Source organism: Ceratotherium simum, chromosome 2 (assembly GCF_057802395.1).
Source record: "Ceratotherium simum simum isolate JZ-2026a chromosome 2, ASM5780239v1, whole genome shotgun sequence".
Classification (NCBI taxonomy): domain Eukaryota; kingdom Metazoa; phylum Chordata; class Mammalia; order Perissodactyla; family Rhinocerotidae; genus Ceratotherium; species Ceratotherium simum.
Genome location: NC_141901.1, coordinates 87,112,920 through 87,133,064, shown reverse-complemented (window position 1 = coordinate 87,133,064; position 20,145 = coordinate 87,112,920). Strand labels below are relative to the sequence as shown.

Below are 20,145 nucleotides of genomic sequence, written 5' to 3'. Positions count from 1 at the left end.
CACCATGGTCACTTCTACAAAGGCAAGATTCATATTTACACAGTAAATATTTTATGTGCTTCTAATAGTCTAAATGTGCTACTATATTTGATATAGATGTTTTCAGTATTTGTCTGGATGACTGCGGCACATCTGGCTTTAAATGTCCTTTTGGCTAGAAACAACCTTAATGTCCATCAATAGGGACTGGTTAAATAAATTATGGTAGATTTGTACAGTGGAATACTATATTCTCATATAAAAAGGAGAAAGTCTAGTGATACTGAATGATCTCTAAGGTACTTTGTTAAGTGAAATAAGCACAGTACAAAATGATATAAAAATATGTTATAATTCATATAATAATAAGAACAAGCTTTATATATATTTTCCTGTAGACATATAAAGTACCTCTGGAAGGATATATAGAAATATAATATTTTTTGCTTCCAGGAGGGGGAAACTTGGTGAGCAAGGAATAGAACGAAAAGGAAAATTTTCACTGTATAAACTTTATACCCTTTGAAATTTGAAGCACATGAATATACGAACTATTTTAAAAGCAAATTTAAAATCTTATTTAAGTTGTAAAGGAAATGTTTTTGATGGTGAAGTCATGTCTTGGTGGAATTATCTAAAAGCATATTCTTATCAAAGATTGTGCCCAGGTAAGGCAAACATGGACTGACTGTATTTTCCCCAAGACTCTGTATTTCACACTGTATAATGACTTTTCACATGGTCTCCATAGAGTGGGAGTGAAAAATAGAATTAAGAGCTCTATTTATTTTAATGACCAATGGGTCTGGATAAGGTCCATTGGAAACGTTCTAGCAATAATGAGGTAAATAGCTTTTTAACCCCCTAACAGTAAACTAACAGGTTTCCTCTAGACACAAGGTGAGAGAGTGAGGCCCCTAGGGAGAGACAAGACTAGATTAGAAAGCATTTTTGTTTCTCAAAGAGATATAAGACAAATCTCCCTCTTCCAGGCACTGCTTTCCCAATATATATATATATTTTTTTCTGAGGAAGATTAGCCCTGAGCTAACATCTGTGCCAGTCTTCCTCCACTTTATATGGGGTCACCTCCACAGCATGGCTGACAAGTGGTGTAGGTCCACGTCCAGGACCCAAACTCATGAACCCAGGCCGCTGAAGCAGAGTGCACCAAACTTAACCACTACATCATGGGGCCAGCCCCTTTCCCAGTGTATTTTTAAAAATTCCTTTTAAAATTCTTTACGGAATATTTGATACATACAAAATTATATGTAATGCAGATGTCGGTTTTAAAGCACACATAAAATGAACACAAAAGAATGCATCACCGAGCTTAAGATTTTATAATCTTAATTTTGCTTTGATTAAGCAAAATAAAGTTTTTTATTCTACACAAGATCTTCATCTTATCACATCTCCTGCCTCTCCCTGCCAAAGAACAATTATTCTGAATTTTGTGCTTATTATTCTCTTATTTTAGTGGAAAGATGTGTTGAAATCTCCCCCTCAGGGAGATTTATATCTCATACAGATTTATTATTTATTGGTTTTATTTATTTATCATTGTAGTTCTATGAATTTTGAAGCTATTTTATTAGATGCATATTTATTTAGAATTGGTATATCTTTTTAGTAACTTAAATCCTTTCTGTGCCTAATAATGCTTTTTATTCTAAAATCTATTTTGTCTGATATTATTATGGCTACTGCGGCTTTCTTTTGGATAACGACTGCTATTATATTTTTCTGCATCCCTTCACTTTCAAACTTTCAACTTCCTTTTGCATTGTGTAACTTCTGTAAATAACATACAGCTCCAATTTTTGTGTGTACATTTTAATCTGACCAGACAATCTCTATATTCTAATTGTTAAGCTTAATACATTTATATTTAATGGATTGATATATCTATCTTTGTTTCTATCTTCTTCCTGTTCCACTTTGTGTCTACACTTCTTTTCTTCCAATTCTTGTCTTTTAAAAATTGATCAGTTTCTGTTTGTTTGTTTACTTAGATTCCATTTTTTTCCTCGACTGGTTTGGAGATATCCACTCTATTTTTATAATGGATTACCCTTGAAAATTTGCTATGTGTACTTAATAACCAAGCTTAAAGTCAATATCTTGACAAGAAAATACAAAGACCTTAGATAACTCAATAATCACCCCACTCTGATTATTGCTCAGTATTTTACTTAAGAACATTTAGACCTCAAAAATAGGATATTATTATTATATTTCATACAAAGTTTGCTTAGTTTTACCTACACATTTACCAATTCATTTTCTTTGCTCACCATTCCTTTGCATTTCACATCTTTTTGTGGAATCATTTTTCTTCTTCCTCAAGTACATCCTTTAGGAGTTTCTTTAGTACATGTCTATTTGTAAACTCTAGTTTTTACTTATCTGAAAATATCTTTATATTACTCTCATTGTTGAAAGATAGTTTTGCTTGGTGAACAGCTGTTGGTTGACAGTTATCTTTTCTTAGCTCTTTGAAGGTATTATTCCACTTCCTTTGTTGTTGTTGAAAAGTCTGCTTCAGCCTAATTGTTCCTTTGTATATGATCTGTCTTTTCTCTCCTATTGTTTTTAAGATCTTTTTGTCTTTGGTATTCTGAAGTTTCAGAACAATTTCTTTCTCTTACATCATTAGTTTCTTGTTCTCTAGCAGATCATTCCAAACAATACACAAGCATGTTATTCCCATCTTAAAGAATAAAACAAAAGAAAATCTATATTTGACCCTCTTCCCCCCATCTATGGTCCAATTTCTTATTCCCCGTTGCAACAAAACTCTCCAAAATAGCCATCTATATTTTCTGTCTACAATCTCTTTCCTCCCATCCTCTTTCAATCTACTCTAACCAGGCTTTTTTCCCTCATTATTCTGCCAAAACTGCCCTCGTCAGATCACCAATGATTTCTCCACATTTCTAAATCCAAGGCCAATTTTCTTTTTTTTTTTTTTTTTTTTTTTAATTTTTTGTTTATTGCAGTAACATTGGTTTATAACATTGTAAAAATTTCAGGTGTACATCATTGTACTTCTATTTCTGCATAGATTACATCATGTTCACCACCAAAATACTGATTACAACCCATCACCACACACATGTACCCAATTATCCCTTTCACCCTCCTCCCTCCCCCCTTCCCCTCTGGTAACCACCAATCCAATCTCTGTCCCTATGTGTTTGTTTATTGTTGTTATTATCTACTACTTAATGAAGGAAATCATACGGTATTTGACCTTCTCCCTCTGACTTATTTCACTTTGCATCATGCCCTCAATGTCCATCCATGTTGTCACAAATGGCTGGATTTCATCGTTTCTTATGGCTGAGTAGTATTCCATTGTGTATATATACCACAGCTTCTTTATCCATTCGTCCCTTGATGGGCACTTAGGTTGCTTCCAAGTCTTGGCTATCGTGAATAAGGCTGCAATGAACACAGGGGTGCATGTGCCTTTGCAAATTGGTGTTTTCAAGTTCTTTGGATAAATACCCAACAGTGGAATAGCTGGATCATATGGTAGTTCTATCGTTGATTTTTTGAGGAATCTCCATACTGTTTTCCATAGTGGCTGCACCAGTTTGCACTCCCACCAGCAGTGTATGAGAGTTCCCTTCTCTCCACATCCTCTCCAACACATGTTGTTTCCTGTCTTGTTAATTATAGCCATTCTGACGGGCGTGAGGTGATATCTCATTGTAGTTTTGATTTGCATTTCCCTGATAGTGATTTTGAACATCTTTTCATGTGTCTGTTGGCCATCTGTATATCTTCTTTGGAGAAATGTCTGTTCAGGTCTTTTGCCCATTTTTAATTGGGTTGGTAGTTTTCTTGTTGTTGAGATGCATGAGTTCTTTATATATTTTGGAGATTAAGCCCTTATCAGATGTATGGTTTGCAAATATCTTCTCCCAATTGTTAGGTTGTCTTTTCGTTTTGTTGATGTTTTCCTTTGCTGTGCAGAAGCTTTTTAGTTTGATGTAGTCCCATTTGTTTATTTTTTCTATTGTTTCTCTTGCCCGGTCAGATGTGGTGTTTGAAAAGATGTTGCTAAGACTGATGTCGAAGAGCGTACTGCCTATGTTTTCTTCTAGAACTTTCACAGTTTCAGGTCTTACATTCAAGTCTTTAATCCATTTGGAGTTAATTTTTGTGTATGGTGTAAGGTAAGAGTCTACTTTCATTTTTTTGCATATGGCTATCCAGTTTTCCCAACACCATTTGTTGAAGAGACTTTCTTTTCCCCATTGTATGTTCTTGGCTCCTTTGTCGAAGATTAGCTGTCCATAGATGTGTGGGTTTACTTCTGGGCTTTCGATTCTATTCCATTGATCTGTGTGTCTGTTTTTGTGCCAGTACCATTCTGTTTTGGTTACTATAGCTTTGTAGTATATTTTGAAATCAGGGAGTGTGATACCTCCAGCTTTGTTCTTTTTTCTCAGGATTCCTTTAGCTATTCGGGGTCTTTTGTTGTTCCATATAAATTTTAGGATTCTTTGTTCTATTTCTGTGAAAAATGTTGTTGGAACTTTGATAGGGATTGCATTGAATCTATAGATGGCTTTAGGAAGTATGGACATCTTAACTATGTTAATTCTTCCAATCCAAGAGCACGGAATATCTTTCCATTTCTTTGTGTCTTCTTCAATTTCTTTCAGAAATGTTTTATAGTTTTAGGTGTACAGATCTTTCACCTCTTTGGTTAAGTTTATTCCTAGGTATTTTATTCTTTTTGTTGCAATTGTAAATGGGATGGTATTCTTAATTTCTCTTTCTGCTACTTCGTTGTTAGTGTACAGAAATGCAACTGATTTTTGTATGTTGATTTTGTATCCTGCAACTTTCCCATATTCGTTTATTACTTCTAAAAGTTTTCTGGTGGATTCTTTAGGGTTTTCTATATATAAAATCATGTCATCTGCAAATAGTGACAGTTTCACTTCTTCCTTTCCAATTTGGATCCCTTTTATTTCTTTCTCTTGCCTGATTGCTCTGGCTAGGACTTCCAATACTATGTTAAATAGGAGTGGTGACAGTGGGCATCCTTGTCTGGTTCCTGTTCTTAGAGGGATAGCTTTCAGTTTTTCACCATTGAGGATGATATTAGCTGTGGGTTTCTCATATATGGTCTTTATTATGTTGAGGTACTTTCCTTCTATACCCATTTTATTCAGAGTTTTTATCATAAATGGATGCTGGATCTTGTCAAATGCTTTCTCTGCATCTATTGAGATGATCATGTGATTTTTGTTCTTCATTTTATTAATGTGGTGTATTACGTTGATTGATTTGCGAATGTTAAACCATCCCTGCATACCTGGAATAAATCCCACTTGATCATGGTGTATAATCTTTTAACGTATTGTTGTATGCGATTTGCTAGTATTTTGTTGAGGATTTTCAGATCGATGTTCATCAGTGATATTGGCCTGTAATTTTCTTTTTTTGTGTTGTCCTTGTCTGGTTTTGGGATCAGGGTAATGTCAGGTTCGGAGAATGAGTTAAGGAGCTTCCCCCTCCTCAATTTTTGGAAGAGTTTGAGAAGGATAGGTATTAAGTCTTCTTTGAATGTTTGGTAGAATTCACCAGGGAAGCCGTCTGGTCCTGGACTTTTATTTTTGGGGAGGTTTTTGATTACTGATTCGATCTCCTTACTGGTGATTGGTCTATTCAAATTCTCTACTTCTTCTTGATCCAGTTTTGGAAGGTTGTATGATTCTAAGAATTTATCCATTTCTTCCAGATTGTCGAATTGGTTGGCATATAGTTTTTCATAGTATTCTCTTATAATCTTTTGTATTTCTGAGGTGTCTGTTGTAACCTCTCCTCTTTCATTTCTGATTTTACTTATTTGTGCCTTCTCTCTTTTTTCTTGGTGAGTCTAGCTAAAGGTTTGTCTATTTTGTTGATCTTTTCAAAGAACCAGCTCTTGGTTTTATTAATTTTTTCTATTGTTTTTGGTCTCTATTTCATTTATTTCTGCTCTGATTTTTATTATTTCCCTTCTTCTACTGATTTTGGGCTTTGTTTGTTCTTCTTTTCCAGTTCCTTTAGGTGCATTGTTAGATTGTTTATTTGAGATTTTTCTTGTTTGTTGATATAGGCCTGTATTGCTATAAACTTCCTCTTAGAACTGCTTTTGCTGTATCCCATAAATTCTGGCATGTCGTATTTTCATTTTCATTTGTCTCCAGGTATTTTTTGATTTCTTCTTTGATTTCTTCATTAACCCAGTCGTTGTTCAGTAGCATTTTGTTTAATCTCCATGTATTTGTGGCTTTTCTGATTTTCTTCCTATAGTTGATTTCTAGTTTCATACCTTTGTGGTCAGAAAAGATGCTTGGTATTATTTCAATCTTCTTAAATTTATGGAGACTTGTTTTGTGGCCTAATATGTGATCAATCCTGGAGAACGCTCCATGTGCATTTGAAAAGAACGTGTATTCTTCGGTTTTTGGATGGAATGCTCTGTATATATCTACTAGGTCCATCTGTTCTAGTGTGTCGTTTAAGGCCAATGTTTCCTTATTGATCTTCTGTTTGGATGATCTATCCGTTGGTGTAAGTGGAGTGTTAAAGTCCCCTACTATTATTGTGTTACTGTCTATTTCTGTTTTTATGTCTGTTAATAATTGCTTTATATATTTAGGTGCACCTACATTGGGTGCATAGATATTTACAAGTGTTATATCCTCTTGTTGGATTGTTCCCTTGATCATTATGTAATGCCCTTCTTTGTCTCGTTTTACAGTTTTTGTTTTAAAGTCTATTTTGTCTGATATGAGTACTGCTACCCCAGCTTTCTTTTCATTGCCATTTGCGTGGAGTATCTTTTTCCATCCCTTCACTTTCAGTTTGTGAGTGTCTTTAGGTCTGAAGTGTGTCTCTTGTATGCAGCATATATATGGGTCTTGTTTTTATCCAGTCAGCCACCCTATGCCTTTTAATTGGAGCATTTAGTCCATTGACGTTTAAAGTAGCTATTGATAAGTATGTACTTACTGCCATTTTTTAACTTTTTTTTTTTTTTTTTTTCCTCAGTGTTTTAGTAGTCCTTCTCTGTTCCTTACTTCTTCTATACAGAATTGATGGTCACTTTAGTTTGACCTCTGTCTGAAAGCTGTACTCTTTAACTATCCTCCTCCCTCCTTTTATGTTTTTGATATCATATCCACCCTCTTTTTGTGCATTTGTATCCATTACGTTCTGATCGTGGAAATAGATAATTTTTCCTATTTGTGGTCTTCTCTTTCCCCTTAAATCAGTCCCTTTAACATTTCTTGTAACACTGGTTTCTTGGTGACAAACTCCTTTAATTTTTGCTTATCTGGGAAAATTTTGATCTCTCCTTCCATTTTGAACGATAACCTTGCTGGGTAGAGTATTCTTGGCTGTAAGTTTTTCCTTTTAGCACTTTAAATATATCATGCCATTCTCTTCTAGCCTGTAAGGTTTCTGCTGAGAAGTCAGCTGATAGCCTTATGGGGTTTCCTTTGTATGTAACTTGACATTCTCTTGCGGCTTTTAGGATTCTCTCTTTATCTTTAATTCTGGACATTTTGATTATGATGTGTCTTGGTGTGGGCCTCTTTGGGTTTATCTTGTTTGGGGCTCTCTGTGCCTCCTGTACCTGGATGTCTGTTTCCTTCCTTAGGTTAGGGAAGTTTTCATCTATTATTTCTTGAAATAGATTCTCTGCCCCCTTGTGTCCCTCTTCTCCTTCCGGGACACCTATAACACGGATGTTAGTGCGCTTGATGTTGTCCCAGAGGTCCCTTAGACTGTCCTCACTCTTTTTAATTCTTTTCTCTTTTACCTGTTCACCTTGGGTAATTTCTTCTAGTCTTTCTTCCAGCTCACAGATCCGTTCTTCTGTATCCTCTACTCTGTTTTTGAGTCCCTCTAATGAGTTTTTCATTTCCAGTATTGTATTCTTCATTTCTGATTGGTTCTTTTTTATATCTTCCATTTCTTTGTTGACATTCTCACTGAGTCCATCTATTCTTCTCCCCAGATCAGTGAGCATCCTTAACACTCTTAGTTTGAACTCTCTGTCGGGTAGGTTGCTCATTTCTGTTTCACTAAGTTCCTTTTCTGGGGTTTTGTCCTGTTCCCTTACTTGGAATGTATTCTTTTGCCTCTTCATTTTGCCTCTTTCCCTGTGCTTGTGTCTACGTATTAGGTAGGTCAGCTAAGTCTCCTGCTCTTGGATAGGTGACCTTATGTAAGTGATGGCTTAGGAGGCTTCCAGTGTGCTTCCCTCAGTTCTCAATGTTCCAGGGTGACCCCTATGTGGGCTACGTGTATCCTTCTGCTGTGGCCTGTTTGCTCTCCCTGTGGGCCCAGGAGGCTGAGTTATGCTCCTGGCCAGCTGTTGTAATGCTCAGCTGCTTGTAGTTGTTGTGGGCCCTTCAGTCTCTTTATCAGCTGTGGGGAGCCCCAGCACAGTTGGCTGCAAGTTCTAATACCACATTTGTGTTGCAGTATTTCTTTTAAGTGAGTAGCCCCCCCCCCCCCAGGTTGTTAGGCTCAGGGCCTTACAATTGCTGTAAGCCTCTAACCTATTAGGTCTCTTGTCCGCTCTCTGAGGATTGCAGCTGGGTGGGGCTGGCCTCAGGCACAGGAGCACCCAATTGTTTCAGGTTTTGGAAGGTGGAGCAAACCTCCTATGTGGGTCTTTGAGAAGTACAAGTCTTCTGTGGCTGAGAAGCCCTGCCGCCCACAGGTCCACACACACAGTCAACACAGTCCTGCCCCGTGTGAGCGCCCCGACCTCCCCAAGTGGACCCAGTCTCTCCACGGCGGGAGCCCCACACACTCTGCCACCGCCCCACACTCTCCACCCGCTCCTTGTGCACACCCTGCCCCACTCAAGTCAGCTCAGTTGCCAGGCTGCAGAGAATCCAGTCACCAATCTATGCAGGCCCACACGCTGCCTGAGGGCTTGTTGTTGGGTGGGGCTAGTCTCTAGGGTGGGCTGCCTGCCCTGGCTGAGCTGGATTAAATCGGTGCTCTAGCGGGTGGAGCAGACCCTGGGCTAGCAGGTCTCAGGGAGAACTCCAATGGCGTCTGTGTCAGCACGCTCACACCAGGCCACAACAATGGCCGCCGCCAATGTCCCAGTCCCTGGAGAGGTCTCACCCCTCACCGAGATGCACTCAGGGCCTATTAGGTGAGTCTCTTGTCACCGAAGCACTGTGCACCTTTCTTTCTGGTGATTTTAGGATGCTTTCTGGAACGGGTGAGTTTGTGCGCGGGCCCTTTAAGAGCCAGTTTTAGTTTCTTTGTGAACCGGGTTTTCTGGGGGTGCTACCCAATGCTTTAGTAGCAGCAAAGTCAGATATTATGCTGCTGGTCTCAATTGTGCTGGGTCCACAAAATGCCCCCAGCGGGGGCGCTCCCCGGCTCAGGGCCCCGCGCCTCCAGGGAGGCTGCGTACCTGTGAGCTGCTCCCGGCGGCCGTGAAGCTGGCGGCTTGTGAAGGCGGCGTTTTTCCTCTCCGGAAGGGAGTCTCTGCCTCTTCTACCCCAGTTAGGATTGTCCGTTGTTGCAGGAGTTCCTCTTATCCAGTTTTCAGTTCTGTCTCAGGGGTAATTTTTCCACGAGTAGTTGTAAATTGGCTGTGTCCACGGGAGGAGGTGAGTTCAGAGTCTGCCTACGCCGCCATCTTGACTCCCCAAGGCCAATTTTCAATTCTCATCTTTCTTGACCTATCAGCCCTATTTGACGTGGTTGATCACTCTTTTTTTTTCACTTGGCTTCTAGAACATCACGTGCCTTTGGTTTCAAAAAAAAGACTGTTTCTCCTCAGTTGTCTTTGCTGGTCCTTTCTCTTTTCCCTGATCTCTTAATGTTAGGGGGCCTCAGAGCCCAGTCCTTGGTCCACATCTCTGTCTACACTTATTTCCTTGGCAATCTCAGTTAGTTTCACGGCTCCTGTGCTCCTCACTCCTAAATATATTTCTCTAGGCTAGCTCTCTCTCTAATGCCAGACCGTATATCTAATGGCCTACTTGACATCTCCACTGTAATGCCTAATACACATCTCAAACTCAAAATTAAGATTCTGATCAATCCCCTTCCTACACCATGCTTGTTCCACTCAAACATCCCCTGTCTCAGTTGATGGCAAGTCCTTCTTTCCAGTTGCTCAGGTTGAAACCTTTGAAGTCATTCTTGACTCCTCACTTTCTTTCATGAGTTGCATTCAATTCATCAGGAAATTCTGTTGGTTCTACATTAAAAACATACACGCCCATCCTCATTGCTACCACCTTGTCTGAGCTTCCCTCATTTGGCACATGGATTACTGCAATGGCCTCTTCACTGGTCTCATTGATTCTTCTCTTGCCTCACTACTGTCTCCTCTCAACACACGGACTAGAACGATCATCACTTCACTTCCCTTCTCTACTCAAAACTCTACCATGCCTCCCTATTTCACTCAGAGTAAAAGGCAAGATCTTACAATAATCTATAAGTTTCTGTCCCTCCATAAATTCTATGACCTCAACTCCTACTATTCCCCCCTTTACTCAGTACACCTATCCACATCAACTTTCTAGTCATTTCTTCAACACACTCCTACCCTTGGGCTTTTGCTCTAGCTGTACTCATTGTGTGGGATTTTTCCCTTATCTCCAATGGCTAATTCCATTGCTTCCTTCAAGTGTTTTCCTCAGATCTCTTCTCAAAAAGACCCATGCTACTAATATTGCAATGTGCACTCCTTGCGCTACCATGATACTCTCATATCCTCATTGAGGACAACTAGGAGGATAATAACAATAACCCAACATGTACTGAGTATTTACTGTGTTCCAGGTACCATTCTAAGAGGTTTCTATTCAGGGTCTCACTTAAACTCACAAACTTGTGAGATGGAGATACCATTATTGTGCTGATGTTATAGATAAGGAAACTGGGTCTTACAATCCTTAAGAAACTTTTCCAAAGTTCCTCAGTTGTACGTTGTGGAGCTGGGATTAGAACTCAGGCTAACTACAGAAACTGGAGATTCAACTGTATTCTTAGATTGATGTGTGTAAAGCTCTTTTTCTTCCAGCGACAGAATCAGGAAATTGCTATTTTTGGTGTCTGCTACCATAAAACTGTATTGTCAATCTAAGTAGTATTGTAAGGAAAATCATTCTTTTGAATAGAAACCTTTCAAACATTCACATATCGGCCCAGACATTTGTCAGAAGGCGAAAGGGAGCTGCTATAGTGCTACACTGTTCCTCAGGAGAGACTTGAATTCCTTTTTTGTGTTCACATAGTACCTGTACTGCTTTTGGGGGGACTGAGTTAGTGGTTAGATTTCAATCTTGATACAAAGTAACTCTCCACCCAATGAGTGTAATTCCAAATACTTGCCTCTAGAGGGCGATGCCTCATTATGGAGTACTGGCCAATTACTAAAATGTGTGACAGGATCTGGATTAAAAGTACTAAATTGAAAAAGAAAAATAGATCACACTTCTGTAACTAAGCAGACCTGGTCTTTGATCATATAGAAAAGTCAAAGGAGTAAAAGAAGTTGTCTGAAATGTTTTTATTAACCTAAAAGGGATTCTTTTTACCTCCTTCTTAATACCCATGAGGCAAGAGACCAAAGGCTGGTAGGGAAAAAGAGAAGAACATTTTGATAGCACTTTTTTTCAAGATGAAGAAGAAAAAGGTTATGGAGACAATATATGGAAAATTAAATCAATTTTCTCAATTTAACACTTTTTTGGTGGGGAGTAAAGAATAATTAAATTCACTGCAAATAAAATGCTTTCTGGTAATTGATAATGGCAATTGAAAAGAAAAAGATTATTTTTTTATCTGGTGGTTTTAAGAGGAGTGTTACCTACCATAACCTATAATTCCAATCACACCCAACATGAAGATCCAGAAGAGGAATCCAGCTGTGAACCTCAGGAGTATCACAAACATCCAACTGAGGAGCATGGCAATAGTCAGGCCACTAGAGGAAAAAGCACACGACAGATACAGGGATCAAGTGTGCTAAATATCACATAAGGAAAACAGCAAGACAACACCTTTTTTCTATTCGAAATAATTCTCAGATTATTGTATTTTACCTGGTTATAGAAACATTTATAACGTTAAAAAGTATAAACAATGGTTTCTTTTAAGACTTTCATATGAAAGACCAGACCATCAGGGACTTTATACATGAGTCATCTTCGTGTGCCTGGGTAAACTGAAGTCCAGCGTCAACCACTGTTCATGGAAAAACACAGTTCCTCCAACATACAATTTAGGCCTATCTGCCATAGTTTCCATGTCCTATTTTTTTTTTATTTCATACTTTCTCACTAAGTGATAAATTGTAAAACAGATCCGTGATGAATTTGTGCTGTTCTGTCTAGCTGGTGACTAATGGAAACCTTATGCCATATAACTGTTTAGAAGTAAGGGAACAGTCTTAGGGCAGAAAGATAAGAAAAATAAGTGTCCCACACAGTTCCAAAATCCATGATTTTGTAGTCGTTGTCACCATAGCCTAATTATCTCTAATAGGTGTGCTGTTTGACATCACCAGACATCTATTTCAGGTCACCAGTGAACCGCGGACAGTTATCTGGAGCCATGATAAGGTTTCTGTGTCTCCTGGGCCACCTGACTTTATCAAGCAATCATCAGCATGACTGTTTTCCTTCTGTTTTAATTTATTCTTGGGGTTTGGCTGAGCTGCTAGAGATACTTCTTTTTCCCCCATATATCCAGGGTAAAGTCATGTTGGATTCTTCTAGGTAATTTCATCAAAGAGAACACATTAAGGTTGGAAATTTGAATGACGCTTCTTTTAAGAACTAACACCCCTGGTGCTATCTGCAAGTTTCCAGACACAGCAACAGACAGAGCCTGGCACATTTATTGAGTTTATTGTCTTCAAGTGCTATCTTTAAGAACAAAAATCTTAATAATTATTGTCACTAGATAGATGACAGCACAGCATGAAAGTAACTTCTTAGGTCATATTTCTGCAGAGCCTCTACTTTTAACTTCAGAAGCCATTCTCTTTTAGAGGCAATGCCTTTTTTTTTTTTTTGTGAGGAAGATCAGGCCTGAGCTAATACCCATGCCAATCCTCCTCTTTTTTTGCTGAGGAAGACCGGCCCTGAGCTAACATTTATTGCCAATCCTCCCCATTTCCCCCCCCCTTTTTCTCCCCAAAGCCCCAGTAGATAGTTGTGTGTCATAGCTGCACATCCTTGTAGTTGCTGTATGTGGGACGCAGCCTCAGCATGGCCGGAGAAGCGGTGCGTTGGTGCACACCCGGGATCCGAACCCGGGCCGCCAGTAGCGGAGTGCGCGCACTTAACCACTAAGCCACAGGGCCGATGCTGCCATTCTCTTTTAAATCACAGATACTTCAATGCTTAAATATTCAATGTGGTTGAAGGATTATTCTATGGCATAGTCCAAGGGGCATATTCAAAAACGTCAGAGGGAAAAAAGGAGATATAGCTATTTACTGTGTGTTTTAAATTCCTGCATAAAAATTCTAACTGAATAAACTACGTCCCAGCATATCAATGTTTGGCTTTATATTTATGAAACAGATGACAGCAGAAGAGTTGAAAATAAAGTGAGGTGTTTATGTTCTAGTGGTGGGAGTGGTGCCTGGGTGGAGAGCGTTTCAACGTGTGTGTTGGGAGTGAGGTGGGCAGGAGAGTCTATTACAATGCATACCTTTTCAAGTAGGAGTGGAAAAGACAAAATAGAGAAGAAACATGGAAATTATCTAGCGGTATTTGGGTCTGACAATAGGGAAACCAGTTTAACTACTGTCAAATATAGGCTACAATCTCTGCTACGGAGATATACCCTGAAATCCTGATACACACTGAAAATAATGACTGTAATTATTTAAGACAAAGCATCAGAATGAGTAAAACCTCAAAAAGTATCCAGTTTTATAGCTCTAAAAACCACTCACTAGTATTTTACACACAATACAATTTATTAAGCACCTTAGAGTTAAATGTATCTATCTTGTTCCCTGAGTGTTTTTATAACCGTTCCTTGAACCTACGTTTTCTATGCATCTTCTATGTTCCAAGAGCCATACTAGGAGTTAGGAAAATAAAGATAAGTTAGACATAGTTACCACACTGAAGAGTTCATAGTTTATCAGGGGGAAAGAGCCAGGTAAATAAAATATAAAATGGTAGGTGCTATATAGGAGATAAGTGTGTGTGTGTGTGTGTGTGTGTATAGGTGTGAACACACACATATACAATGGGTATGAGGAACACAGAAGAGGAAGTAATTAATTATATCTGGGGAAGTCAAGAAAGATTTCATAAATGACATGGAAGCTGATTTTAAATACTGGATGGAGTTGCCCAAGACACAAGGAAGGATATGCTAGGAAAGAGAACAGAATGTGCAAAAACGGGGAGGTGAGGGTTTGACAGTCTATCAATGGACGTACTATTTGATATGTTTAGAATGTACAGTTAATCAAGAAACATGGGTGCAGACGATTCTGGGAAATTAAGTTGGGCAAGGTTGTAAAGGGCCTTGTAAGTATCTGAAGAAGTTTTCACTTTATTCTTTGATCACTAGGGAACCATGAATGCTTTTAAGGCACAAGAAGGTGACACAAGAGCCAGACAGTAAAGACAGCCTTAGATATATCAAAACAAATGGACCCGATCCAGTAGAGTGATTGCATTTTCCCTTAACTCTTAGGAATGCAAACCTTATGTCTGAAAATTTTAAATCTCCTCCTCCCTTCATATATTTTTTTCAGCTCCTCACAAATACAATGACCTTTGATGATGATGATGACAAACATTATGTGGAAGGGATGCATTTAAAAATAAGAATGATCCTTTGGAAGTCAAGAGAAGGACAAATAAGAAAACAGAACCAGAGAAATGACACTGCATCCGCTGTAACGTGTGATGAGAAGCGAACGTACTATGGATGCTGCCTCCATGTGACTTGAAGTATATGTATACAAGAACACTTTAATTAGTAATTTAATGAATACAATTAAAATTTACATTTGTATAACTTTCTGCTAATGCTGGGCATATTTCCAAGTATCTATGCCCCATCTTCACTCTATCTGAAAAAGAAAATGGCAGGAACTGAGGTCTGAGTCAACCCTTTATCCACAAATATGAATGAGAAATTTGAAGAAAGAGTTCTACAAAGATAGAATCAAAATGAGGCTGGAGAAGAAACACCTACGTTTTCACTTACATGAGAATCCAATACCAAGTCGTTGCATAGTCTTCAAACACTTTCATTCCAATCGTCCTTGCATCAAGGATTTTATTGATACCACTGAATTCAAAGAAAGAAAAAATCCATTATTTTTTGACTACCATGAAACAGAAATGTTCTTGTTATAATAAACGGGATTTTGTAAGCTGCTATTCAAAGCATATTTTTAGAGACCAGTTATCAGTAGTGACTCTTTTCCTACCCACAATAATAGATGAGATGTCACTTCAGTAAACCTACAAATGTGGCTATAGCTACACACAGAGAAAACATGGCTTTCAAGAATGGCGAACAGATCCTTTCCCAACATATGCAACATGCCCTCAATGTTGCAGAAACCTCACTATAATGAATTTAAATGATAAGATCAGCTTTTAACTTACAAAATCCATAGAGTCAAGAATAAACATCATCTTTAATTCCCCTTCCTAATCCTCTGACAGCTCTGTAGGAGGAAGGCACGATGGGGCACATACAGAACAGTGCACAAATCATTAGCGTCCAGTTTGATGAATTATCAAAGTGAACACATTTATGTAACTACAATGTTGTCATCCCTTCCCTTGTGTGCCCCAACTACAACACCTCTCCTTTCCCCTAAAGTAACCACAATCCTGAATTTTGTAATGATAATTTTCTATTTTTCTCTTTAGTTTTACCACTTACATATGCATCACAGAATAATTTAATTTAGTTGTGCCTATTTTTGAATTTTTTTTATCAATGGAACTGTATTATTATTTTGTAATTTCTTATACAGATCTTTGTATTTGTGAAATTCACCCATGTTGCTATTATATTCTAAATATGCAGGAACTGCACTATTCTACTTGGACCGCTATACTCTTTCAAGAAAGAGAAATAAATTTTTGGAATATTTTTATTTTTCATTTTTAATTCAACAACTGAATTCAACTATGCAGCGGTACTCTGTGTGTTTATGTGTTGCATACATATGAGTGTGTGCACCCAGGGCATTATATTTCCTAATAACTTGGAGCACCTCAACGTGAACAGCCGAGGGAAGTAGTATATTTACTTCATTGTAGTTCGTCTGTAGAAATCTGGTACGGTACTGAAGTGTACTGTCACGGTTGTTTCACCTTTCTTAAGGCCTTCTTCCTTTTAAAACATCCGGCAGTTTCATTATTTCAGTCATTTTTTAAAATGGTGCTTTAAAAAAGTATTGGTTTTTTTAATTCTATTCTTTCAAAAAGTAAATATATTAAGGTCTTTCCTGATGTCTCATTTCTCTACCTGTTGATAATGAAAGATTTAACCATTTTGAAAGACAAGACATCCTTGTTCTTTCCAATTCATTCTGGCTTCTCTTTTAGATGCTTTTCTTAATGAACACATACCAAGTTCTCCAACTGACAGTGACGTGTATATTTCACAACACACAATTCTTCCTCTACAATCTGTAACCTAAGGAAGCTTCAGCGTTGGGTACAACAATGGGATGCATCAAACATGAAAATGGGGATATAAACAGACATACTTTGCAGCTGCTCTGAGTTCTACAGCATTTCTTTTCTTTCCACTTCCATCGTCGAATGTTGTCCTATTTCCTACTGTTAAAGTGCCATTTTTAGCAGAGAATTCAGGGAAACATCTCTGGAGAACTGTAAAAATAAATTAACATTATGGTAATCACTTTTCTACTTCCTCCTACATGATGTCCCTTTCTTAAGCTTTCTGTTATTTATAAGCAAATTCTTGTTAGATGATGTGTAAATTGCTCAATATAGATAATTGCCCATTACTTGATGATCAGAAGATTTTCTGATTGTTCCAAGACTGACATAGAAAGTAAATATGATCACAATCTGAAGCTACATTCTAAACTTGTTGATTATTTTATATGTGATATATTCATCAAGTAGCCATAAATAAGATACACAGAACAGGTTTTAAAAGAGGAATACTAATAATGTTATCTCCCATGGTAAACACATTTTAATAAAAAGGCTACGTTTACTTGTATGACTGGAAGAGTTTAGTTTTGTTATTAAAAAAAAAAAATCTTAGATACTCCTTGAGAGAAACCTTGAAAAATGGAGATTAGTGAATAATTCCTTGGGAAATAAAAACCAGCTCAAACTTTAGGATACTACTAAGCCAACTGAATTTTTATTTATAAAGTCTTAATAATCTGTCTCCCTTCTAGCTTTTTTATTTACATGTTTTTTAGAGGGGCTGAAAATGGAAATTCTAAAGGTATCAAAAATGGCCCAAACTTTCTAGATTAGTAGATTAGCCTAATTTCTCAGAAGAGTTAACTCACTGTTCAACCTTCTATGTATTTATTTTGACTAAATAGAATCCTTGCCTCTTTACAAATCTATATTACTAAAAATATTTTAAAATCCCAATTTTAAATGAAGAAGGAAGAGAAATCAGAAATGGATCATTTCTGTATGTTTTTCTTACAAGAAGTATCACAGATTTGCATGGGTTCATAAAAAGTTTAAACTTGAAAATATTCAAGTAGTTGATATAGGAGAAGAAATATGTCTTTATAAAGCTTTTCCTGACTTCCCTGGCTTAAAATGATCTCTTGTCTGCCCCCTCCATCTTCTGTAGCATTTATAACACGGCCGATTCCTTCAGCATCCTCCCCATCTTTCTCCTGCTCTTCTCTGGCTAATTTGACACAGTATTCTCTAGCTGCTGTATCTATTCCTTCTCAATCCAATCATATTTCTGCCCCCACCACTCCACAGAAATTGTCCTCCCAGCAACCTTCTAATTGCCAAAATCTCCAAATGTTTTTTTTAGTCTTCATCCTGCTTTAACCCATTACCTAGCACATTGCTTGGTACATAGTGGAACTCGGTCAATATCTGCTGTTGAATGAGTTAACTTTTCTGAGTCTTTGTGTGGTAGACAACCCCTGCCTCTGAAACTCTCTTCCCTTGGCTTACATGCCCAGATTCTCCTTCCCTTCCTTCTGTCTTTCTATATATGCTTCCCTTTCCACTCCTGAAATATAACTGTTCTCACCTACAGAGTCCCCCAACTTGTTCTATATACTATTTCTGGTCAATCTCATCCAACCTGTTAGCTTCAGTTACTAAATATCCTCATTATATATTTGAAAAGTAGAGAAAATATGAAGGAAGATACAAAACTATACAAAGTCTTACCACTCACAATGAACTACACTAACATTTTGGTGAATTTCCTTCCAATCTTTCTTCTACAAGAAATTTCTTTTCCTTTTTTTTTTTTTTTGAGAGTCATAACCAAACAGCAGACGCAGTCTTTTTCCCCTTGTTTCATTTTTTTAAAATATTACTTTTTTCCTTTTATAAACTCTTTAATGACTGAATTTTATTAGCTGCATACTATTCCATTAAGTACTATACTTAATCCCCTATTAGCGGGAATACAAGTTGATTACAATGTCTACCTTAACATCTCCTTCACCAGACTGTGAGGGACTGTGTCTTATTCATTTTTGCATCTCTGATGTACATTTTATATTGTGTGATTTAACCAAACTGTACTCCTAAGTGCAGGGACAATGTCCTATACTTTTATACCTATTATATCTTCACCGACTAATGATTCATTTTTACCTTTTTGCATAAAAATTCTTAACATTGTTCTTGGCTACAGACACTTGTTGCCCAGGGGTTCCTGGTAAAATGCAGTTGCTTGTAGGACCTACATCTTTGCTTTGGGATCTGTAACGACCCAGAGAAGCATGATGGGAGCGTGTATGACATGGTGTTTGGTGGTAGCTACTTCAATGGTACCAACTTTTTACTCAAACTGAGGACTATTGGCTCTCTTCCATTTTAAAGAAACATATACTCATTGTGAAAAAAATGGAGAAATAGAAAAAAGAAGAGAAAAGTAGAGAAAATATGAAGGAAGAGAAAATATGTCCATAGTTTTGCCACCTCCAAAACAACCACTTAACATTTTGGCATATTTCTTTCCAATCTTTTTCTTTGAATAATTTTTGTTTTTGCTTATTTTAATTTACACATGCTTGTCATTATAATGCATATAGCATTTTATTTAACATAATAACAATACACAATACTTAACATATTTAATAATTCTAAAGTATTTCATTTAATGAACACTTCGTAACTGATTTAAGCATTCTCTTGTCCTTGGACATTAGAGTGTTTCCTTTCCCTTTTTTTTTTTTTGGTTATTTTGACTACAATTGTGATGGACATCTTTATGTACAGTTGTTTCTCTGTAGTTAGGATTATGTCGTTAAGAAAGGAAAATGGGTGATTGTTTCCTTTTCTTCTAAAAAGAGTTAAAGTTTATATAAACTTTAAAGTTTATGAATTTTAAAGAAATAAAATATTGATTCATTTAGGAGACATAAATATTTCAAATTTCAAGATGGAAAGACAAGTATATGTCCCACCCTCACTCCTCAGGCAATTTCTGAACAAACTTTGTGGCTGAATTCAGGGGTGGGTGTGTAAATGTGTGTCTGTGTGTGTGCTTTTGTGTGCTCAGATAACACCAAATAATCAATCTGATTGGGCTTTTAAAAATAAATTTTCATTCTTTTTATGTATGTTTATGCAACAAAACCAAAAAACTCACCGAACTCCAATGGAAAGATCCCTGGCTGGAGTTGGGAGGATGGTCTCTAGCGTCAGCTTTCTTCCTAATTAACTCTGGGACCTGGGGCCAGTCATAGGACTATTCATGGCCTCCGTTTCATCAATTGTGAAACAAAGGAACTGAATTAACTTCTTGGTAGATTCTGTGTTTACAAGGTAAAGTAATAACCACTTACAAGGTCTGCTTGGAAAAATTGCTGTTGGACAATCATCATCCAGTAAAAGTTGTGTGAGAGTCTAAAATGGAAGGAAGAGTATGTTAACATCTCAAAGGCTATGTGAG

The 20,145-nt window shown here is 37.5% G+C and overlaps 1 protein-coding gene across 2 annotated transcripts in view; it reads right to left on the bottom strand.

Annotated features, from left to right (window-relative positions):
• The window catches only part of SLC44A5 (solute carrier family 44 member 5), a 137,174-nt gene that overhangs the window by 26,588 nt on the left and 90,441 nt on the right, over positions 1 to 20,145 (bottom strand). For both annotated transcript variants that reach the window (XM_087448899.1, XM_087448904.1), the window contains exons 7-10: positions 20,039 to 20,099; positions 16,760 to 16,883; positions 15,235 to 15,318; positions 11,862 to 11,974 (exon numbers count right to left, since the gene is read on the bottom strand). In XM_087448899.1, the coding sequence (XP_087305025.1) occupies positions 11,862 to 11,974; positions 15,235 to 15,318; positions 16,760 to 16,883; positions 20,039 to 20,099 (382 nt within the window). The remainder of the gene's footprint in view (positions 1 to 11,861; positions 11,975 to 15,234; positions 15,319 to 16,759; positions 16,884 to 20,038; positions 20,100 to 20,145) is intronic.